At 27.2% G+C, this 25,451-nt stretch overlaps 2 protein-coding genes across 6 annotated transcripts; one reads left to right on the forward strand and one right to left on the reverse strand.

The window, feature by feature from the left end:
• Nucleotides 1–14: 14 nt before the first annotated feature.
• LOC126905568 (uncharacterized) lies at nt 15–13,307 on the reverse strand. Of its 5 annotated transcripts, none has more exons than XM_050685395.1 (4): nt 13,181–13,299; nt 1,783–2,007; nt 1,204–1,682; nt 15–1,138 (listed from the first exon to the last, which is right to left on the reverse strand). In XM_050685395.1, exons 1-4 carry the CDS (start codon nt 13,248–13,250, stop codon nt 713–715), a joined length of 1,200 nt encoding a protein of 399 aa, XP_050541352.1. In that variant the 5' UTR covers nt 13,251–13,299; the 3' UTR covers nt 15–712. The 5 variants fall into 5 exon arrangements, with proteins under 5 accessions (XP_050541352.1, XP_050541351.1, XP_050541350.1 ...); XM_050685394.1 differs by having other exon boundaries at nt 16–1,138; nt 1,783–2,720; nt 13,185–13,307; XM_050685393.1 differs by having other exon boundaries at nt 16–1,138; nt 1,783–2,720; nt 13,181–13,302.
• LOC126905570 (uncharacterized) lies at nt 13,264–24,896 on the forward strand. Its single transcript, XM_050685397.1, has 3 exons — nt 13,264–13,402; nt 23,100–23,694; nt 23,761–24,896. Exons 2-3 carry the CDS (start codon nt 23,108–23,110, stop codon nt 24,761–24,763), a joined length of 1,590 nt encoding a protein of 529 aa, XP_050541354.1. The 5' UTR covers nt 13,264–13,402; nt 23,100–23,107; the 3' UTR covers nt 24,764–24,896.
• Nucleotides 24,897–25,451: the final 555 nt, after the last annotated feature.

The raw sequence follows: 25,451 nt of genomic DNA on the forward strand, positions 1-25,451 counted from the left end.
TCTTATACTTAAAATAAAAAGGTTCTCTTCTAAAGTATTTTATTAGATTTTTAAAAATTTGTTTATGTCAACGGATTAAAATTTTAATTATACCTTCCTATTGATTCATTTTTTTGCTTATTTTCTGGCCAATAAAAATTAAGGTCCAAAGATATTTTCCTCTTCATAATTCAGATATAGAATGTGAAATTTTTCTTTTTTGTTTTTTAGGTTTTAGTAATAAAAAATGTGTAATTGTGATTTTCTTATTAAAGTGTACATTTTGCAGTACATGACAAAATTATTTCGTATACAAACAATAGTTTATGTAATTTATAATACAAATACAAATACAAAGCACATTAGTATAATGATAAGAAATTAAGGGTATTATCTTGGTCCCATCAAATAAACATATTAAATTAATAAAAACATTACCTTCTAATATTTTGCTCAACTTAATAATAAAGTACATCATTTTAATTTTCATTAGTTAAACGTATCAAATATAAAGTATTGTAAATATGATATAAAAATATTTCTGAATCTATTTTAAATAATAATTTTACAAAAATTGATTGTCTATTTGGCTGACATCTTCAACAATTTTTAAATGAATCTAAGTTATGAGGGATATAATTTTCAGTTCATTTTAATTTTAAATTTATATAAAATTAAATAAATAAAGTATTTTTAATAGTCTAGGATATCATTGTACAATGAGTCATTTTAATTAATAATTAAATCTACACTTAGATAGGGTGCAATATTTTAAAGTCTTAAAATAAAGTGATGTAATTGTGACTAGAATTTTGTTCCATACATTAAGGGAAGCTCTTTTAGGGTAGGTTGGACTATCTTCAACAGCTGTAGCTACACTCTGGTAAATGTTGGTGGCCACTAAAATAGGACCACGAGCCTCATACGGTAAACTCTTTATACCTCTTAGTGACTCAGCTCGGTGTCGGTTAGCTAGCTGAATCATCCTTGCTGCATATTTTTTCAATTTTTTATTCCCCAATTCCCATGGAGTTTTTTTCTCACAAAGAATTTTTATTTCTTCGTCTTCATCGTCCATGTACTCAGAAGGAACATAGCAACGTCCTAAAGTTTCACTGTCAGTTACTATATCTCGAGATATGTTGACAATTTGTAAAACCTATAATAAGACAAACAAATAAATAATAATTAATTCATACAATTTTACATTTTAAAAAGTATTACCCGTCCCATCTGTTTAGCTTTTTCAATCACATATTCGTGTTGCTTTTGATCCAACTTTTGATCTCCAGTTTTATACAAAATGATATATACGCATAAGGTACCTACGCTACCTGCTACGTAACTTGAATACAATAAAAGATCGTCTTCGTTTTTTACTTTTTTACCCTCCATGTCCCATTTGTATCCCTCGATTAATTCATAAAACGGTTTTCGTGGCATATAAAATGATATCCTAGATATGGCTCGAAAACAAGCCATTTCTTCGTCTGACAATTCGGATTCATATTGGGACCAGCAGATTGGTACAATATATGGCTTTGTTTCGACTTCATAATCTGACTTTCGACCCGCAAACAATTCATCAACAAATTTTGTTATTAACTTTAATTTTAATTTCTTTTTATTTTCTTGTTCATTGTCAATCATATCGTCAGTAACACGGCAAAACGCATACAAAATCATCAAGTCCAATCGAATTCCTAAGGGTAAAACACATTTAAGAAAAAAATACATACAAGCAAAAAGAAATGGATCAGTAATGAATTTCAACTAATAATATCACACGATGTAAACAATTACCTGTAGGAAACACAAAGCTGGCCAAGTTAAACGATTTAGATGCTTTTTTTAAAACTTCAAAACATTGCTTAATATCGCTAACCACCTGTGATGACATAGTATATTCCGATACAGCAAAATTTTTATACTGCTGTAAAATGTAGTCACTATTCACACCAAAACGACATGGGAACTCGATGGTATAAGTATCAGTAACACCATAAGCTTTATCAAACGCAAAGCAACCTAAAACAATTATAATATTGGTAATAAGGAAAAATAAGCACTCTTCAAATGGTAGATCTTCGGCTAAAAATATCTTCAAAGAAGTTTTCTCATTGATATGCCAAACGTTTTCTTTAAGTGCAATTTGATCAACCCAACATAAATACAATGTAGGTACTAGGATCGCAATTAATGAAGTCGTCAGTTTTTTCACTAAGTAATTACCCACTCCATACCACAAAAACATAATGACTGGACAAGACCACCATAATATGCATCCCAAGTAAAACGTTTGTGTCCCTGGAATACTAATAATATAACCTATGATTGTGACTAGCATCAAAATCATTATTGGTATCCAACGTATTAGTCTATAACTATTCTGATTAAAGTTAAAATTAAAGCAGGCGGGTGACCATCTAGTGCAAACGACAGTCCATAATGCAGTCATAATAGTTTGTATAACAAAGAACATATATTCTTCGAGTGGAACATAACCAATTACAGCTAAAATTTTTTCATTGGAGTATATCCAAGCGTTATTAAAAATAATGTAGTTATCCCATGGTGTTGTGTAAACAAATGCCATTGTACTTATAAATATAATCTTGAATAGTTCGAATCGACTTATGAACGGCCATGTTATTAATGTCAACACTACTATGACTGAGAGAGTGTAAATAAGATGGACGTCGATATACGTCAACATTTGTAATGAGTTTAAAATTGAAAATCTGAAAAAAAAAGATGAATACTTTTTAACTAAAAGACATTCACTAGAGGGATGGCTGATCCTACAGTATAGGCTTTCATGAACCTACTTCAAAATTACACATGATCAGTGACGGATTTCAGGAAATCAGAACTCCTTTAGAGTTCAGAATTCAGAAATTAGAAATACATCGATTGTTTTACATTGTATGTATATATAGTGTTCAGTAAGTAAGGAAATGGGTTTCTATTGTTCTCATTGTTAGTAACAATTTACCTATTTCCTTACTTACTGAATACCCTGTATAATAGGATAAGACTCTGTTAAGTATTCTATGTAAATTTTATTCTAACGTCCAGAAAAATTTGAAAATCCGCCACTTTACATAATTAATCATAAACTAATTGTACAATGTGTTTCAAGTGTTCAATCACAGTTTAACGACCCATATACTAATGGAAAAAAAAAGAAAGTCAAGTTTATTTTTTATTTATTTTATGTTGCTGATAAATTCTATGATTAGTGAACTACCGTCAGTTTGTTTCGAAATAGCGACTCTGCCACAGAAAACGTTTTGTGTCCTCTATTTTAGTCATAGCAAATCGGTAATAACTGTTCAATGTGATTTTCAAAGAACTTATGGGATTTTTTTTTCGATAAGATAGAGCACCACCGCATTGGAAGTTAGAAGTGAACAGCAAATTCTCTCAACTGTGGATAGGAAACAATGATTTGGCGATTAATTTCTGACTACCAAGTTCCCTAGACCTAACAGTCTGTGATTACTTTTTATATGACTTTGTACAAATAAAGTTTATGTACCACCATTAGCTACAGACTTGTGAGATCTCAGAAGCAGAATTTAAGATTCTGTGAATGCTATAACTCAGGGTATGATCAGCAACGTTTGGAAGAATTCGAATACTGTATAGATGTATGTCGGGCGACTTGTGACGTTGAATTATTATAAGTTGTAACTAAATTATAAAGAACTTGATTATTTTATTAATATTTCGAATTTTAATTCACCCTTATACTTTCATTTTTAAAATAAATTAAAATTTTTAATTCGAATGATGACTTTTGAAACCGCTGTATTATGTAAAAATTATACAACATAAAGTATTTAATTAATTTTTAACGATTATTTTATAATTTACACATATATTTCTAGATTGGATGCGAAGCTAAGAAAGTATTGGTTTTACTATAGTGTGATTTTTTATGTTTGTCCATGAAAATACTCAGTTCTCACTAGACTGTTTTAATGATCTATGCGTAAAAAAAACCCGATTTAAATCTAGTTGAACCTATAGGTTCATCTAGATTCAAATCCCTTTCAATTTAGAAATGATAGCAAAATCCCTCTAAAATCTATATTTTAAAATAGGGTTGAAAATATTTAACTGTAAATAAGGTCCTAATAGTAGTCATAAACGGGGCTAAAGTTATATACGTTCTTTATGAATTAATTTTTTTTTAAAGTAACATACATATATTAGTAGCTTATATTACTATACTTGAACTTGTACTATTATAATTATGTATTATGGAGAATAATCTAATTAAGAAAATGACTGCGTCGAGAACAATTTTTAGTGCAATACTTATTATTTACATTCTAAAATATATATTAGGAGTAAAACTATAATTGATTTTACTATAATATGTTTATTTATTTATTTTTTATTATTATTTTTTTTGTGTCTATTACCACTTTATCTTAATTTTCACTGAACCGATTTCTTTCAACGTTACGTTTTAAGATTATAAATCGTATCTAGTCGAAGACAGCACCTTCAAAAATTGAAAAAATTTCCCTCGTTCCCCATAAATGAGAGAAATCTTCAAAAAGTTACAATTTTAAAAATCGGTAGTTTTAGACATTTTTAATTTAAGTAAAATTAAAACTATATTAAAAATATTATTAATTTAAAAAACTAAAAAATATTAAACTCAAAGCCACAAAAAAATTAATGAAAAGTCGCTAAATTAATTAGCATTGATAATGGTAACATTGTTTCCGAAATACGTATCCGCGACTTTTCATTAATTTTTTTGTGGCTTTGTGTTTAATATTTTTAATATTTTTTAGTTTTTTAAATTAATAATATTTTTAATATAGTTTTAATTTTACTTAATTAATTAGCCACAAGTGATCAATTTTTATTATATTTTTAATTTAACTCTTGAAAATATTCTAGAAATACTGAAACTATCATTTATATCATAAATTGAAGCATTAGTAAAAAATTTTCCCCCACGATTCATATTTTATGTGCTAATGGCTGTCGTAGTAAAAATTATACTATTTTTATGTATACATTTTCGATTTTATATTTTATAATTTTAACATTATATTACTATAATTTATTTAAAAATAAATGGATCAAAACAATTTTATTTTATAAATACTTTATATATTCCCCATTTATCGAACATATTTGTTATTTCAGAAGACATTAATATATTAAATGCATTAGGTGAGATGCGAGTTACATTTTTTTAATCACTAGATATCTCTAGACCGCACTACTTTTGTTTATGTATAAGTGTTGATAACGTCCGAAATGCAGATCCAAAAAATATTATCCACCATTCATTTTCTTATTTAGATCAGTTTTTTTAAGTTAATTAAATATGTACATTGCTGTATAGAAAAATTACATTTTTTTAAAGTTATAACGGATAAATTGAAAAAGTAATGACTGATACATCAAGAATTATATGAAACTAAAAAATACAAAAAATAATTTCTTTATCATAATAATAATAATAATAATAATTATTATTAAATATCCTACAATATGTTTAAAATGTAGACCGGAGGCAGTAATTATCTGTTTCATGATAATCCACAAATTTTGATTAAGGTAGTCATCAAGAAAAATTATCCATACAGGTAGACTGATAATGTCCGATAGTAAATTGACAATTGAATATAAGTGTAATGGTCTATTAATAAATATTAGTTATTAAAGATAAAATTTTTATACTATGGATAATACCCTGGTCAATAAAATGTGGTTTATGAGACAAAATAGATCATATAAAACTTTTATTATTTTTAACAAATTAGACTAAAATCACTTAATTTTAACAAACTGTAATAGTTAAACAGTTGATCGGATAAAAAAATTTAAAAAATAAAATTGCTTGAAATTGTTTTTTTATATAATATTATTAAATTAAATTCAATCAATGAAAATTTAAGTTCAGGTTTTATCAGTGCAGGATTTAATCAATGTGCCGCCGTATTCACTAAATGAATTTGCCGCCTTTTTATAAAAATATTTTTTAATATAAAAAATAATAAAGCGATTTATCCTTACATAGAAGTGGAGGTGATCATTATAATGATATTAAAGTGAAAATACTTAAGTTATGAAGGAAAGGGTTAATAAACGGGGATATGTGTTCTGTGATTTGCTGAGCTCCTAATAAAATTTTTTGATTTTTCCACATGAATGAACGTAAAAGAAGAATGTCATCAAGAACCATCAGCTATAAGAAGAAGACTATACTAATTTTTTATATTTTTGAGGGTCATATCTTTAACTAGATAATAGTTGTGATCATTTGATGTATCGTCAAAAAGAGTTGATCAAGTGAGAGCTAAGAAATAAATGAGATCCATAAAACAAACCTATCACAGTGGGGTCGCGGAACAGTGGGGACGTAGCATAGTTGGGTCTTGAATAGATTTAATCTGACAGTAATTAAAATCACTATCATAAGAAACGCTTAGTTGCATATCTGATAGTTTAATTTTAAGAATTTCGTATATTATTTCAAAAGCAACAATAATTTTTATTCCCTTATTTTTATTCCGATTTATAATTATAATATATGAATAAATAATAATTATAGTAATTAAATTTAGTATGAAATTGATATTCAATAATTTAATATTGTAATTTTTACGGAGATATTATAAAAATAATAAATTAGTTGTATATTTCTTTACTTTTAATGCGTATCAAAATTTAAAGGGCTTGATGCAATACTTTTCAATAAAAATTTTTTGTTACTTATAACAAAGTTATAAGTTTAATACACTGAACTACAAGGAACTTTCATCAGAAACAAAAATAAACTTTTTTAAATCAACTTTTCTGTTGATTTAAAACTAAAATTAATACCTTCTCAGCCTCACATCAAAGCTAGAAATTTGGAGGTGGTGGTGTCCCATAAAATATTTTTTATCTATAATTTAACATCGGCGCCACTAGCACTAGTGTAAGCTCTACCACTCAATGTATTAAAATTATTGTAACTTAATTAAAAAATAAGTTTTTTAATTAAGTATGTTGCCGTTTGAAAAATTAAAACTGTCGCCCTTATAAGATATAAGGGTTGAACATAAAAAATACTTTATAAATAACAAATAGAGAAAAACCAAGAAATAAAAGAAGCCAATAAAAAAAATTATTAATGTTATTTTTATTTTTTCATTAATTAGGCGATTAAAGATAAAAAAAATCACCGATATATAAAAATTGTTTACATGATAAAAAAAAAATTACTTAATTGTTATTTTAAATATGTAATAATTTTTATCATTTATAAATTAATGTTAATTGCATTAGAAAATATTTTAGATAAGAATAATTAAATAAGTTCAAAGTAATATAGTTATTAATCTTCTAGACAAATAATAAGTATTAAATACAGATAATTTTCAAAAAAGATATAAAACTTTCTCATGTATCAGTTTTTAATGAGCTTTAAAGTTTTCAACAACATAAAACATACTTAGCAGTCTGAACTTTGAGCACCTTTTTTAATAAGCTTTAATATATAATTTATATACTTTCCTTGAACCCGCAGTTATTATAATATTTAAAGAAAAAGGTAAAAAAAAACAATAAATGGATGATCGTGTTTTTAGTTTAAAGACAACAAATAACGCATTAAAAATGTGTTTCTATCTTATGGATTCTAAAAATAAGAAAATATTATTCTATCAAAATTGTGTATCATCCATTTTTATACCTTTTATTTCATTAGAGTTACATAAAGTACATACAATATGTGTTCAAAAAATAATAGAAATTTTCGTTTTTTGAATAAAATATTTATTTATTCGTCTACATTAATGTAGTCGCCTTCAAAAAAGTCCCAGTAGTTATTATGCATTTATGCCAACGTTTCTTCCAATCTTCGAAACACTTCTCAAACTCGATCTTTAGAATAGTCTTCAGATCATTCAGCGATTTTTTTTTAATGTCATCTATGCTTGTAAAACGATAGCCCTTTATGTTTCTCTTTATTTTTGGAAATAGAAAAAAGTCACACGGAACCATGTCTGGCGATTATGGAAATGGGGAATCGTTACAGTATTGTTTTTGGCAAAAAATTCACGATCGAAGTGTGCGTTAATTAAAGGAGCATTATCGCGATGCAAAAGTCATAAATTGTTTTGCCACAAATTCGGGCGTTTTATTCAGACTGCTTTATGCAAATGACATTGAACTTGTAGGTAGTACTCCTTATTGATTTCGTGGCAAGAATTTATGATGCACTATGCCATTAAAAGCGAAGAACACAGTGAGCATAACCTTCGCGTTCGATCGCACTTGATGAGGCTTTTTCGGTCTTGGCGATTCAGAATGCCTCCACTGGGGCAATTGAGCCATAGTTTCGTCGTCGTATCCTTAAACCCACGTTTGTCACCTATAAATATGTTTCAGTAATTCTTCATTGTGGTTGACTTCATTAAGTAACTCCTGAGCCACTTCCATTCGCCGCTGTTTTTGTTCAAAATTCAACAATTTTTGAATAAATTTTGGTGCTACACGTTTCATACGCAAAACATTCAAAAAAAATTTATGACATAAGCCAATTGACATTCGAAGATTATCAGCGACTTTTCTGATTGTGATTCGGCCATCGTTCATAACTGTTTCTTTCAATTTTTTTTTTTAAGTTTTCATCGGTTGTTAATATGCTGGGGCGTTTATTATCTTCGACGTCTTCGCGGCCATCTTTGAAACGCTTCTACCATTCGTAAACCCTAATTTTACTTATGGCAGACTCATCAAAAGTCTTTGTTAACATTTCGCACACTTTGTTTCATTTTTTACGCAAAATTTGATACAAATCCTTTTAGCCATTTTTATTAAAATTGAAAATGGCTGAGCTCATTAAAACACGTCTAACCTTGGCGGCTGCCACTGACAAAGTAAAAATTAATTCAACTAAAAATTTATCATACTACAGGAATATAAGTACTAACATTATGAAAAAATTTTTTTTGATAATCGGACTCTCCAAACCCGCAAAATTTAAAAATTCCGGTTATTTTTTTAACACACCTCGTAGCCTTAGATACGTAGTATAATCTTGGATCAATGATCAAGTTAAAGGGTTGATGAATCTACAGCTCTGTAAAAAAAATTCATGTGACTTTCTATTTTTTTTTAGTGAAAATTGTATTTTTAAAAGTACCAAGAGATGAGAGATAATAGACTTAAATGGTTTGGTCATGTTATGAAAAGAGACTCATCGGAAGCTGTAAGAACAGTTATAGAAATGAATGTTGAAGGAATAAGAGGTAGAGGAAGACCAAAAAAGAGATAGAGGGGTGTTATTGAATACGATATGAGGACGGCTGATGTGAGGGTTAATAATGTGGGAGATCGTGTCAAGTGAAAGTTTAGGATAAATATGGCTAACCCCAAGTAGTTGGGATTAAGGCGAAAAAAAAGAAGAAGAAGAAGAAGATAATATTTATGAAAATCAGTGTACTCCGAGAGTATGTGTTTATCGTTGATAGTGGTAACATTGTTTTTTTACCCTCGTATTTCTAGTAATTTTTTTGTGGCTTTTTGAATACAATATTTTTTAGTTTAAAAGTAATATTTTTAATAAAATTTTAATTTTCAACTTCTAAAAAGATTAAAAAAGAAACGAAATATTTATTCTTCAGTCCTTTCTTTAAAAAAATTCTAGTTTGCTATTAGACATATTATATACATAAGATATATTATTGGTAAATTTAAAAACGTATATGTTTTAATCTGTGTATTTATAATGTTACCATAGTAGACTATTATAGTAGAATATTTCTTACAAGTTTTTATCAATTATTCATTGATATAATAATTAAAATGTATCAATATCTATACTCACTACCCAACACACTTTTAATTAATTTTCTCTCTTAATTTTATGGGATAACCACCTTGGTTATATAGAATATGTTGTTTTACCAAGAGTGTTATTATAACACATAATTTAATGACCTATTTTGTCTTACTTTCCCCTGAAATAGGCTACTGTCTGATATTCATCTGCAATTCTTGAAATCAGGTATCTACATGTAATATGCAAGTCATTTCGATAATGACATACATACGTTCAACTTCCTATAATCTACTTTTTTTTTTAATTTTTTCATTCCCTAATTTCTTTATATGTACATATTTTTAATAAATGTCATTGATTCAATTTAGTCTCAAAATGTAGCCTAAACATTTATATCAACTCGAATTTTTACTAATATCGGCATCACTTCTATACTCATTTCGTATTCTACCTTTTTTCGTCACATCACACATTCTCATTATTGATTAAATCCTCAATTTTTAACTATATATGAATTTTGAGTAATATATTTAAAAATGGTACAAAATTAAACCAATCTTAAACGAAATCAATATATAATTGTTTAAATTAATTTTAAATAACTTAAAACAATGAAATATACAATTTTTTATGTCTTAAGAAAATGGCTTTATTATTCATTTAATATTTAATATGTCTTTAAGGAAATATTTTCTATAAGTATTAGGAGTATTATAAATTTCAATAACATTGTGTAATAAGTCATCACGAACGTTACACAACAACCATTTAGAAAAATTAAATGTTTTGAAGATAATCTATTAAAACGTTAGTGTTATTTAATAGATGAACACATTATAAATTAAAATTTATAATGCTTAGTAACTAAACTGTTAAAAATTATCATTAGCAAATAATTAACTTTAATAAATAACAGGTATTCTTTATACATTTATCAAGCAGCATGATAAAGGTTATTACTAGATTTAATATAAAATATAAAAAAAAAATGAATCTCATAAATTACGAGGATTGATAAGTATACAAGATTAGTTCACTTCGTTTTGTTAGAATTTTTTCAAATTAAATAATTATAATAAGTCTGTGTATTGAAAGGTTTACTAAATAAAGTTTAATAGGTTAGAAATTTTTTTTGTTACTTTGGTTCATTTAAAGCTTTTATTGAATGACAATTAAAACTGCTAAAACTTCAAATTCCTATATAAGTCTTACGTTAACATTGTTACGAGTCTGGCTTACGCATAATTTGTATATGTACATATTACTGAAAATGTATGGCTTCATATCCTAATTCTAAGTTTAATTATTTTACTATATCACAATTCAAAATATTATTATAACTCATTGTAAAATTTTGAACTCACAAATATTAAAAAAATTAATAAAATATTTCACTAAACACTTCTTTATATCTACATAAATACTTACAGGTAGATCGTACATTAATAAGATAAAAACTTTTTTTCTCATTAAGAATAAAAATATTTTAGAACTATAAAATGTTGTATTATTATTGTTATATAACTATAACAAAATTAACATAGTACCTTAATATTAACCATAGTACAAAACAGTCATCAATTACTAAATATAATATATAATAGAGTTATCGTAATTCATCATGTAGTATTGATATTTAAATATAAATATCTCAAGTTACTAAAAAAATTGTTCAAGAAATTCGTTCAATGTGTGGCTACATAAAATTACTAAGTTATTCAATGGAAATTGAAATTTATTTCAAGAATTACAAATATAAAAAATTTACTCTTATTTTTCTTTTTATTGAAATGACAAAGAAACATAGGTTGTAAAATCAATTTTTTCATTTTTAACTTTTCAAGAGAATATTTAATTGGTTTCAAAACTTGGAAATAATGACGAAATTTTTATTTATATAAAGATATTGGGATAATTTTAGGGTTTAGGATGTTAACATACTAAGTTGAGTATATTATTAAATATCTGGCTTTAATAAAAAAAATTGTAAAATTGAGAAAAGAAAAAAATGATTATGTTTATATCTATCAATCACATTGGGCCACAATAGGATTTATTTAGACAGGAATCTCTTTTTCCGAGATGGTATACAAACAAGTATTTAAAATTGTATATATCTCTTCATTTATCAATCGTCAGAAACACATGGTATCCTACTAGTAAGAATACGGTATCAATAAAACTAAAAAAATGCCATCAGAATCCCAATAAAATCTATTGAAAACATATTTTTAATTCTAATTTAAAATTTTTTTATTTCTAGATAAATATACATTTATAATATTAGTTTAAATATTTAAGTACTAAAATAGTTAATAAATAAAAAATAATAATTCGGCGAAGTTTTTTTTTAACGATTTCATAAATATACTAATGAGATATTTAAAAGTTAACAATTTAGTATATAGAATATTATCCTTAATATATACAATCAAACGTCAATCATAAAATTAGCAAAACTAATAATATGATAACAAACTAATTAATATTTAGTTTGAAATTAAATTAAAAAATAAATACTTATTCCATTTCGAATCAAACTTTAATACTTGTTTATACCGAAAATGTATAATTGTAATAATAACATATAAAGAAATTAATCAAAATATATCCTTGTTTAAATTAATAATTAAAAAATATATATTACATAATATAATGCAATAATTTAATTGGTTTGCTCTAACAAAAACAAACAAAAATAAACTATTATAAATTCTATAGACGTACTTACATTTTAATATGATATGTATGTTTCGAGTACAATTCTATGAGTTCAGTTAAAGTTTATATTTACAAGTAAATTTATAAGTTGAGGTAAATCATCGACGGACAAACGTGCACTACTACCCTTATCCTGTTTTCGTTCATCACTGTACTCCCTCCTCAAAAAATAGTATACAGAAAATATAAGAATGAACTCGAGCACCGGCGCACATCATTGCATATGACGGTTTCTAGTATTTAGTGGAGGAACACTTGAAATTATTATATAACTAAAAGGCAGAAGTAGTACCTTGCAGCTACTGCAACAGTCATTTTATTAGAGGACGTCATTCGTATTCAATTGGTACCATAGCAATATTTACAAGTGTATGCATATATTATTAAACTATTAATACTCAAATGTAATGCATATTTCTTATTAGAGTATTTTATTTTATTTATTAGTGAATATTTGTTCTTCCAGTGCTACATTAATAGGTTCTGTCCAAAGTTTAGGATAAAACAATAACATTCAAATGCATCATATGTTAGTAAGTACACAATGCCCCTTAATTTAATTTTACTGCAATACCACAAACTGTATGAAATTTTCATATAGTGTATGGCAGTAGACTCTATAGAACAGCAGTTTAAAATAGTTTATTAATATTAAATAAAATTTAACGGTACTTGCTATAGTAATTGCTGCATACGTTGGATTCACTGCAATCGAAGTGAAGTAGTAACTATAGACGATCATTAGAGCAGACCATAGAAAATTCTAGAATTACTGTTTTGGGCTTCGAAACTATATTGCTACGAAAGAGCGAAGTAATGATAAATGCTATGTTATAACCTGCCCTCTGCATCACGACATTTATACCAACTGTACGATATCGTTACTTTGATAAGGTAATGTCTTCTTATTAGTTTCAGTTTGCTTTTATTACTTTTCTTTTGGGTATGTATTTTTTATTTAAATAAACATAATTTATATACTTTGTACACATTAAATTTATTACATTTTTTTTATGGTGCACATTTCCTGTTGTATTCTAAATTAAAAATCACGAAATAACATTTATTTAATTCTTCTGTTGTTACCGAAGTTAATTAAATACAGATCAAACACATTTCATGAGACTAATATTTAAGGATTGTCCAGATGTCTGAGCCTCCATAAAATCTTTAAAATTATTAATTTAATTTATCTTAAAACAATTTGAATAGCTCTCAATTTTTAAATTTGTTACTACAATTTTTTTAGATACACCTTAGCTTTTACCTATACCTAATCATCTGCGCATTTACTTATTTTAATTTGGGAATTTATAAAACTTAAAACCCTGTTTAAAGTACCAACAGTGTCAGGATAAATTATAAAATAGTGTTAATTGAGATAATTATTGTAAGTTACTTTCTTTTAAACTCTTTTACAACTCTGAAGTTAATGTTGTTACGTAACGCATACATTATACAAGGAATTAATGTTTAAAGACCTTGCATCATATTGCGTAGAACAACAAAACCACTTTGGCATTTCAACGTCACATGTTCAACTTTACCAGTTTCATTACATTATTGACCAATAAATTAATAAGAAAAATTGACTTGTTACATTTTATTAATTTTGTAATAATTTATTACTTAGCTACAATTCAACTTTGTTATTACATTAAATATATAGCTTGTACCTAGGCTGAGAAAATTAATATTTGTTATTATATATGATTAGACAAAAAAACGGTAGCACAGTGGGGTCGCGACACAGTGTGAGTGTGGTATAGTTGGAACTAGTATGGCTGATATATGACAGTGATTAAAATCACTATCATAAGAAAAGCTTCGATGCAAATTTGTAGAAAGTGTTTAATTTTAAGAAATTGGAGGATTATTGAAAAGTAAAATTCTAACTTAAAAAATATTACGGAAAAAGCAATGATTATTACTGAATCGCATTCGTATTTTGATAAATTGGCATTTTAAGCTGATTCAAATGTTAAAATTATTTTTTTCGACTTTAAAAAAAAAAAAAAATTTAAATAAGTTTAACATTACATTCTATGACAATCAGTTTTATATAACATTCATGAAAATTAGTGTACCCCTAGAAGGTATTTTAAAATAAATTAAAATACAATACCAAGAATTTTAACACAAAAACATCATGTTTTTTAACTACAGCAACATTAGCTTTATTTTAACATATCTTTGAAGCTCGGAGTATTTCCGAAACAATTTCAAAACTTAAATTGAACAAATTAAATTTTTGTACAGAAGTTGCTATTTTAAATTCCCCCCGTGGACAGTAAAAGGGTCAGATTTTCTAAAAATTTATATCAAATGAAAGGGGAATATCTAAGGTTTCAACATAAAAAATAATTATTTTAAATTGTTCATTTTTCAAAAAGTTATGGCAATTTTTAGAAAAAAAATGTCGAAATTTATCGATTTTTAAAAATCGTAATTTTTTAGGGGATTTTCACTATTTACGGGGAACGAAGGCAAAATTTTCAATTTTTGAGGGTATTGTCTTCAACTAAATACAATTTGTGATCTTTTAACGTATCGTTGAGAAAAATCGGTCCAGTGAGAGCTGAGAAAAAGTAGCGACAGATAATAAAAAAAAAAATAAACCCATCACGGTATAATTAATGTCTTCTCAGTTTCTCATCGAAGCTAAAATTAGTTATAATCTTTCTCATACTACAGAGTGATTAATTTATCATGATTCAATTATACTTACAATAAAAATAAGTTACCTTTTTTTTGATTTCTTACATATAATTTTCGATTTATTGAGTATTTATACATAGGGTGTATTCAGATAGTAAGGAAACGAATATCTATTGTTCTCATTGTTTGTAACATTTATATAAAAAAATAATTGGGTATCCTAAAATTTTTTTTTTTATTTAAATAAAACATTCAATAAAGTTCAAAATTAACAAATTTTTACGATTTTTAATAAACTATAAACTAATAAAAGAATTCAAATGAGATCTCAAATGCAAATTTGAATAATTCAATAAAAAGAAAATGGCGGTTAAAATAAAAAATAAGAAATAAACATAAATTCGATTTTTAAATAGTTTTAAATCAATTTTTAATGAATGAAAAATTTTAAATAAAAACTAACTCCTATAAGATAGATAAGATATGTGAGATAAACTTATGGTTTAATGTTGCAACCTGGGGCGAGGTTAAAATGTGTAACCATGAATCTAGGAGTATTTAAAATTATAGTTATGAGTCCATTGACAAAGTGATATATAATTTAATTTTCGGCTTGGTCTTTTGATAGTCGATGCTATTAAGACGGTATTGAATATTGCTAATGCATTAGCCATATGATTAGCAAGAAAAAAGAACCTGTAATTAATAACCGCTCTTGACGTCAAGAACGAATTTAATTCTGCACTATGGCTTCCTATTGATACAGCTTTTCAATTACTTAGACTGGCGGACTATTTGGTTAGATTACTAAGCTCATATATGAGCGATAAAAAAATACTCATTGAAGTTGCGAAGGGTGGTAAAATTAGGGATAATACTTGTGATATCTCACGAGGCTTTGTCTTGGAACCAATACTTTAGAACATTTTTTATAATGATTTTTTATAAATTAATATACCAGAAAACATACATTTTGTTGATTTTGCAAATTATGTGACTTTAGTTATTGTTTTACACAACGTGAAAATTCTTGAAATTGACACTAAAACAAATAACTGATTGGATGTTGACTAATGGTTTACAAGTAGCCCTTCATAATTCTGAGACATTCATCTTAACATGACAATAGACATACGAGTATAGAAACTCTGTGTTAACTTATCATTAAATTCTCAAATTCCAGTTAAACGTTCAACTCATTAACTAGAAATTTAGGTAGACAAACTCTTCATATTTTGGAAACACATTAAAAAAGTAATAGAAATCGCAAAAAAACGGTAATTGTCTTTGTTATGTTAATGCTTTACTTAGGTGGCCCATCACAAAATAAAACCGTTATTAATGACAATAGTCCACAGCAAGTTTTTGTATATAGTATCAGTATGGTCGTTGGTTGTGAACTTGAATGATATATGAGGCAGAAATAAACTTGCACTAATATAGAGGATAATATCGTTAAAAGTAATAAGATCTTATTGAACAGTATCTGATATGATCGCATTGGTTCTTGTTTGAATGTAACCGGCTTATCTTTTACTTGAAGAGTAAACAATGGTATGCTAGATATTTTGAAGGTATTTTTTTTTTTTTATTCAACAAAAAAATTCAGAGGAGGCATTCTACGGCACTTGTTAAAAAATTAAAAAAACATCCATTCGTATGTGTTATTACCAATATATTATTTTTTTTTACTATTTGTATTTCATCTATCTAAGTGCTTTACCTTCTTTCGTCTGTTTTATTACATATGTTAGTCTTTCTTCACTAAAGTCTACTGAGAAAAGTGATACTTCATTTTCTCCGTCCCTAGATATTTGTATTATTTTCATTTTCAACTTTTCGGGATTATCATTTTTGAGAATGACATGTGCGGTTTGGTTTGCTGTTACATTACTATATTATCTAATAGCTTCAATTTTTCATTTAATTGTTTTAAAATATTCCATACTTTTTTACTAGTGATTCCTATTTATGTCTTCTATTATCGTTTGCCAACTACATCAAATTCAGTCTTAGTAATACTGTATCAGCAGAAAAAAAGGTCTCTATCAAAATCTTGATTGTATTTTTCGAAAAGACTGGAGCAATCTTTGTTAAGTCCCGTTGCGTATTATTATTTACTTCCTCTTTCACTATTATAACAAAGTTCTTATAATTTGATATTATGGACTCAATTTGTTTGATTTTGTTTTCTGTAAATTCAGTATATGTAGTTGTTTTATTAATAAATCTTCTTTTAAAAAGTACATTCTGTGCTCTAATGAAAATGTAGATTTATAGGCTTATATGTACGATGAGGTGACACGAATGATGCTACACATGGGTGTCTAGTATACAACTGATTTATTAAACAAAAAGATACCACCGAGAGGCGATAACAATTCCTATAAACCGATTCAAATACATATCATCTTTTCCCTCTTTACAAAACAATAAATTGATACAAACTAACAATAATAATTAAGCACGATAAGTTACACATTGTAATACAAATGTTTTAAGTAAGAAACAACAACAACAACAAAACAATCAATGAATTAATGTTAGTATAATATGTATAGCTGTATAATAATTACTATTATTTTTATTTATTATTAAACATTTATTTTTTTCCTACTCTATGTAAGTCTCTTTAAGCCAACTGCACTTAATTTTATTTACATGAATTATTTTATGTTTACCCCCAACTTCAACTAAATACAAACAAGATCCTAATACTTTTACTATCTTGCCAATTAAACACTTATCGATTTTACTTTGAATTCTTTTATTATCTTTTACCTGACTGAGTATTTTTACCAACCCTTTTTTTACTGTTTGAACACCTCATTCTGCTAACCTATTTGATTCAGGATTGTATGAAGGTGCATGAATTATATCAATATTATTACCTTCACAAAAATCATGAAATTCAACTGAGCTAAATGGAGGACCATTATCGCAAACCATTGTTTTTGCAAACCCAAATCGATGGAAACAACTATTTAAGAATTCAATTACTTTACTAGCATTTGTAAGACTCATAACCCAACATTCAATCCATACTTTACTATAATCATCAACTAATAACAATATTTCAACTTTTAGCTTCGATGCGAAGCTGAGAAGGTATTGGTTTTACTATGATGTGTTTTTTTTTTTTTTTTTTTTTTTTTTTTTTTTTTTTTTTTTTTTTTTTTTTTGTGTCTGTTACCACTTTTTCTCAGCTCTCACTGAACGGATTTCTTTCAACGATACGTCAAAAGATCACAAATCGTATCTAGTCGAAGACATTACCCTTCAAAATTGAAAAAATTTCCCTCGTTCCCCGTAAATGGGGGAAACCTCCAAAAAAATTACAAATTTAAAAATTGCTAATTTTCGAAATTTTTTCAATTTTTTTTACTAAAAACTGCCGTAACTTTTTCAAAAATGAACATATCAATATAATTTTTTTTTATATAGATGCTTGATGTCTTTACCTATCATTTGGTATATTTTTTTTGTAAATTTGACACTTAACCTGCCCACAGGGGGGGATTTAAAATGACAACTTTTTCACAAAAAATTAACTTTTTCAACTTAACTTTTGAAAATGTTCCGGAAGGTCTGACACTTTTATATATATCTTAAATTAAAGCTAATGTAATGTACTTTAATTTGAAAAAAAAAAATTTGACCTCTGGACTTGTCTTCATGGTGAAAACGGCTACCGAATGCTATTTTTGTGTGAAAATTTTCGATTTTATAATTTACATTTTTTACTTTAAAGTGCTATAACTTTTTAAAAAATGTATGGATCAATACAATTTTTTCATGAGAAGTAGTATTTATATACATCTTTCATTGGATATACTTTTTTTTTAAATCAGACTATTTCCCTATATATGGGGGGGCTTCAAATATAAAAAATGCATATAGAAAGTAGAACTTTTTCAACTTAACTTTTGAAAGTGTTCCGGAAGGTCTGACACTTTTATATATATCTTAAATTAAAGCTAATGTAATATACTTTAATTTAAAAAAAAAAAAATTGACCTCTGGACTTGTCTTCACGCTGAAAATGGCTACTGAATGCTATTTTCGTGTGAAAATTTTCGATTTTATTATTTATATTATATTTAACTTTATAATGCTATAACTTATTGAAAAGTTTATGGATCCACACAATTTTTTTATGAGAAATAATATTTTTTAATAAACCCTTTTTCATTCGACATACTTTATCTTAATCGAGATATTAATAAGGAACCAGCAGATCAAGTAGCTTTTGGAATAAAACACCAATTTTTTTAAAATTAAACACTATCTAAAGATTTGCATCGAAGCGTTTATTTTTGATAGTGATTTTAATCACTGTCAGATATCATTATACTTGATCCAACTATGCCACGTCACCACTGTGCCGCGACCCCCCTGTGCTGGGTTTATTAATTTCAAAGAAATCGATATGAACTCTTTCCCAAGCCATGATCGACTTTGGCCAACTAACATATACTATATCATTTATAGCTTTATCGTTTTGATTTATTTGTCATTCACTACACTCTTTACTAAAACATTCTATATCATTACATAATGTATCCTACCACACATGTGACTTAGCCAACATTTCCGTGCGTACTATACCGGGATACCCTCGTGTAGTATTTTTAACAGATGCAGTTGAATGCTCTTAGGTATTACTACTCTACAACCTACAATAATGCAATCTTTATAGACCGATAACTCATTCCGTCGACGAAATTACGATAGAAGAACTTGGTCTTTTATTTTTGCTGGCCAATTTGAAACAATATAATTACATACTTTTTTAAATACTTCATCTTTTTTATTTCCTCGCCAATTTTTTTATATGATAGTGGCAATTCTTCCAAAAAAGATAAATTTTCGGATTCCACTTCAATTTCATCTAAAACTGGTAACCTGGATCCGCGTGAATGATCTGTGTACCTTTTTTATATTGTATTATATATCGATAACTAGATAAAATTATTGCCCATCGTTGTAACCTTGACGTTGATACTGCCGGGATATTTTTGATTGGATTAAAAATTGTTTTTAATGGTTGATGATCAGTTACCAAAATAAAATCTAAACTAAACAAATATTTGTGATAATTTTTTTTGACTTTTGGATAACGTGCTCGACGCAAACGCTATCGGTTTCTCCTCATTGTCGATTATGTGACTAATTACTGCACCTACTCCATAACTACTACTATCGGTGGTTAAAACTAAGGGAAACTTTGGGTTAAATGGAACTAACAACTGACTATTACATAAAGCTACTTTAGCCTGGTGAAATGCTTCTTCACATTCTGTTGACCATTCCCACCTAGTATTAATTTTTGTCAATTCTTACAACGGAGCTAACTAAGTTACGGACATTGGAATGAACTTATTATAATAATTTATTAACCCTAAAAAAAACTTTAATTGCGTTATATCATTAGGTTTAGGTACGTTCATTATTGCATTTAACTTTTTTTTACCTGGGCGAATACCATCTCCGTCAATAATATAACCTAAAAATTTCACACTAGTACAATACCATTGACATTTACTAAAATTAACTTTTACTCTATCTGAATTTAACCGCTGAAATACTTTGTTTACCGTTTCACAACAATTTTGTTCATTATTACCCACTATTATAGCCCACTCACTACTTACGAAATTTTTTTTGGCGTTCTAAACGGCTTAATTCATCTTCTACTTTTGATCTAAGCGCATATAGTAATTGATATGCTCTATGAAATCTTGGAACACTGTTATCTCTTAAAGTTAAATTTACTTCATATCCAATAATACTATCATGAAAAATATTATTATTAGAAATGACATACGGAAAAATTTCTTTCAATTTCATCAACAATTTTATTTTTATCCTCTATTTTGCTTATAAGTAACTGAATTTCTCCTCGACTCACCTCACTCGTTACACTAATGAACATTTTCCTCCAATCAGGATAAAGTATATTTAACCAATTCCTACCTAATAAACACTTACTAACACTGTCATTAGTCACAATCAAATTGAGTTTTACTACTTTACCTGCCAACTCTACATCAACTAAGGATTGACCTAACACTTATATTTCAGTATTATTAACCGAATTTAAATGTATCGGTTTCGACTTCAGACATATTTTATTTTTTAACTTTTCCATAAACACTTTTTTTGGAATAATAGTAACAGACGTCCCACTATCTATTTCAAAATTTAATAAAATCCCATTAATTTTAATATTTATCATTAAAGGCTCACAGCTCAGAGAACTTACATTTACATTAATAATATCAGTCACCGATTCAATAAAATTAATATATTTACCCTATGTTTTGACTTTACAAATTTTTGAATTTGAGGTATGACTCAAGGCCCCACATGCAAAACATTTCCATTCTTTTGCTGGACACGTACGATGATCATGATTTCTCCCATACCGAAAACACTGTCTGACTGACTGACCATTACTTTGAGATGACTGATTCTGCGGCTGATCCCTGACGTAATTTTGATTTGATGGACCACTTCGACTACTAAATTTACTATTTTTCCCTTGAAACTTGTTCATATTTTTATTAAACACCGTCGTGGAATTATTTGTGTTTTTCTTAAATTCCACGTACGATTTAGTAACCGCATTAATTTGCGAATAACACTGGTTTATTTGGTTAGTTAGATTACCGACTAATTCGGAATTTAAGGCAATTTCAAATGTCTTTTTAAACTTTAAAGTCTTCTCGCCAAGTAATTTGCGTTGTATTGATTTATCCTTCAGACCAACATATGACAATCCCACAACGCAAAAAGTCGAATTCGCAAAAGTTTGCTACATTTTTTAAACTATCAATGAATTCTTGGATAGATTCATCTGCCCGTTGATTAAATTTAAATCGTTCACTCACTACGTGAACTACATCGACGTGGAGAGAAAATTTCTTTAAGGATAGTGAGAAATTCATCATAGACTTTATCATCCGGTTCGTCCGGCAAACTGCTATATTCAAATAATTATACGTTTCAAGACCAATATATGCAATTAAATAATTTGCCTTATCTGCTTCCTTGACTTTTAGCACGGTTAACTGTACTTCTAATCAATCTAAATAATTTTTAAACGGCTCCCTCTCTGGCTCGAATGCCGAAATAAAATTTGCTATACCAGACATTGGTATCTTTTTTAATTTGACATTTTAAAACACAGCACACAAAAAAAAAAGATCCACTCGTCGCCACTTATATGTACGATTAGATGACAAGAATGATGCAACACATGGGTGTCTAGTATACAACTGATTTATTAAACAAAAAGATACCACCGAGCGACGATAACAATTCCTATAAACCGGTTCAAATACATATCATAGGCAATCTGGATTATACTGTGTGTTTGGTATCGGTTTTCCGAAATACTTTGAACTTTGTTGTGTATGCCAACGTCTGTTAAAGGAGTGTGATTGTTTAGGATCTTATACCAACATCAAGTTGTCTGCTTCTGACCAGTTTTGTAAATATTGCGTTTCCATATCTTTTCTGAAGTAATTCTAATGCAATTTACATGTCATTAATTTTTGGACGGTTGTCATTTGTATCTAAGTGTTTCTTGGGTGTAAAGTATATCACACTTCCATTTAACAAAATCTTCCAACCAAAATATTTTTTTGGAACTAGATAGTCCCTGGAAATTCCGTCTTGGGTAAGCATCTTTATTCGACCAGTGGTGGTAAGATGTGTTTATAATATTTCGTAGTCTAAATTATATCGCGTGCAAGCTCTTACCATTGCCCTGAAGCAATACCTCACCGTAGTTCCAGAGCGGCCAACATTATGTCGACCGTGAAAAAAAAAGGCTCTTACCATGGCTTAAAAAAATATATATTTAAATTTTTAATTGTCTAAACATATATTAGATACTCTTTCTATTAAATATTCTTTTATTTTTTAGTTTATAAAATGGTCAAAATTTGCATCATTGGTGCAGGTATTGGAGGTACAGCTACTGCAGCCAGATTAAGTAAACAAGGATTTCAAGTGGAAGTATATGAAAAAAACTCGTATAATGGAGGAAGATGCTCATTAATCAGACACAATGGTCATCGTTTTGATCAAGGCCCATCTTTATACTTAATGCCAAAAATATTCGAAGAAACTTTTAATGATTTGGGAGAAGATATTTACAATCATATAGAACTTTTAAAATGTACATCAAACTACAATGTTTACTTTCATGATGGAGAAACTTTTGAACTAACAACTGATATGTCTAAATTGCAACGATCCTTAGAAAAATTTGAAGGTAGTGAAGAAAATACATTACTACGTTTTCTAAATTATTTGAAGGAAACCCATATACATTATCAAAGAAGTGTAAAAGTGGCTTTAAAAACTGATTTTCAGCATTGGTATAACTTTTTTCATCCAAAACATATTCCTGATGTATTGAAACTTCATTTATTTGACACTGTTTACAACAGAGCTTGTAAATATTTCAAAAGTGATTATATGAGAAAAGCCTTTACATTTCAAACAATGTATTTAGGGTAAGATTATAATTTTTATAATATATTCAATTTATGTACTTAAATTAATTTTGTTTTATGATGCAGAATGTCTCCATATGATGGATTGGCTCCTTATAATTTGTTGCAATACACTGAATTAGTTGAAGGTATATGGTATCCAAAAGGTGGTTTTCATAAAGTTATAGAAAGCTTAGAGAATATTGCTAAAGAACTGGGAGCTAAATTCTACTATAACAATGATGTCAAAGAAATAGTTATTAACAATAATGGTGAAGCAAAAGGAATTAAATTTAAAAATGGTGAAGTAGTTGATAGCGATATAGTGATTTGTAATGCTGATTTAGTTTATGCGTACAATAATTTACTGCCAAAAACTAATTATGCTCAAAAACTCGGTAAAAAAGAACTTACCTCTTCTTCTATATCATTTTACTGGTCAATGAATCAGATAATACCACAATTAAAAATCCATAATATATTTTTGGCTGAAAAATATAGATCAAGTTTTGATCAAATATTTAAAGATCATACATTACCAGATGAACCTTCATTTTATGTTAATGTTCCTAGTAGACTTGATCCTACTGCAGCACCTGAAGGTAAAGATACAATTGTAGTTCTAGTACCAGTAGGACATATAACTGATAAAAATATTGATTATGACCAATTAATCAGTCAAGCTAGAACACAGGTAATCAATACTATAGAAAAGAGACTGAATATACCTAATTTTAAAAATATGATAGAACATGAATTGATAAATGAGCCTAGAACATGGCAAAAAGAATTTAATCTATGGAAAGGATCTATATTAGGATTATCACACAAGTTATTCCAAGTGTTATGGTTCCGTCCTAGTCTTCAATGTAAAATATTTAAAAATCTTTATTTTGTTGGTGCTTCTGTTCAACCTGGCACTGGTGTCCCAATAGTACTATGTGGGGCAAAAATGTTAGAAAAACAAATTTGTGACAGATTTTTGATCAAAAATAAAGTTAATGAAATGAATTATATATCAATAACTATTTATTTTTTAATAGGTCTTTTAGTTATGATTTTATTCTGGTATATATGTCTATTTTTTTGAAAGAAAATTTTTATTTTATTTCAATATATATATTTTTATTAAATTATAATTGAATTTTCTATTGAATAATTGGATATAAAATATTGATGACTAAATAAAACATAAAGATACTGTCAATATAAGAAATATAGGCTTTGAATTCTTTTTACAAGTAAAAAAAGTTTATTTTTCACCTTGTTTGATAACAATCAGTAAGATTTGTTAAATATTAAGTGGAAATTACTATTTTTAAAATTAAATATTTCTTATTGTATCCATTAATATTTTAATATATTTATAATTTTTTTATTTTATTAATTATATTTTTCTTAATGAATATAACTGAAAAAACAATATATTTATTTATTTTTAAACTATTATAAAGCTTTTTACGTGTTTTGTTATTTTCCTCAAAATATAGTTAACTATACCTCTAAAATATTTTTAAATGTATGTATTGTCAAATGGATCAACTTGGAACAGTTAAATATAAATATATATTTCATCACTTAATTTTTATGAACAAATATTTGGTATACCTTAACCATACTTAACATATTCTAAAAATTTTACTAGTATTTTAGATTAACACAGCCAAAATGATAATAGATCTTTAACTGTTCCAAGATGGCTCTTTTGACTGTATATACGTATATAAGTAGTTAAGTCAACCAGTTATTTTTTGAATTAGATCATTATTTATCTTATA

The sequence above is a fragment of the Daktulosphaira vitifoliae genome, unplaced genomic scaffold, assembly GCF_025091365.1.
Source record: "Daktulosphaira vitifoliae isolate Bord-2020 unplaced genomic scaffold, ASM2509136v1 Scaffold_4, whole genome shotgun sequence".
In the NCBI taxonomy this organism is placed as follows: Eukaryota; Metazoa; Arthropoda; class Insecta; order Hemiptera; family Phylloxeridae; genus Daktulosphaira; species Daktulosphaira vitifoliae.

Excerpts from the sequence above, each read along its gene's own strand:
- LOC126905568 (XM_050685394.1), bottom strand. The coding sequence starts at position 2,695 with ATGTTGACGTATATCGACGTCCATCTTATTTACACTCTCTCAGTCATA. Across the intron at positions 1,683-1,782 it reads CAGCTTTGTGTTTCCTACAG|GAATTCGATTGGACTTGATG; the intron begins GTAATTGTTTAC and ends TTTTACCCTTAG. Across the intron at positions 1,139-1,203 it reads AAGCTAAACAGATGGGACGG|GTTTTACAAATTGTCAACAT; the intron begins GTAATACTTTTT and ends GTCTTATTATAG.
- LOC126905570 (XM_050685397.1), top strand. The coding sequence starts at position 23,108 with ATGGTCAAAATTTGCATCATTGGTGCAGGTATTGGAGGTACAGCTACT. Across the intron at positions 23,695-23,760 it reads TTTCAAACAATGTATTTAGG|AATGTCTCCATATGATGGAT; the intron begins GTAAGATTATAA and ends TTTATGATGCAG.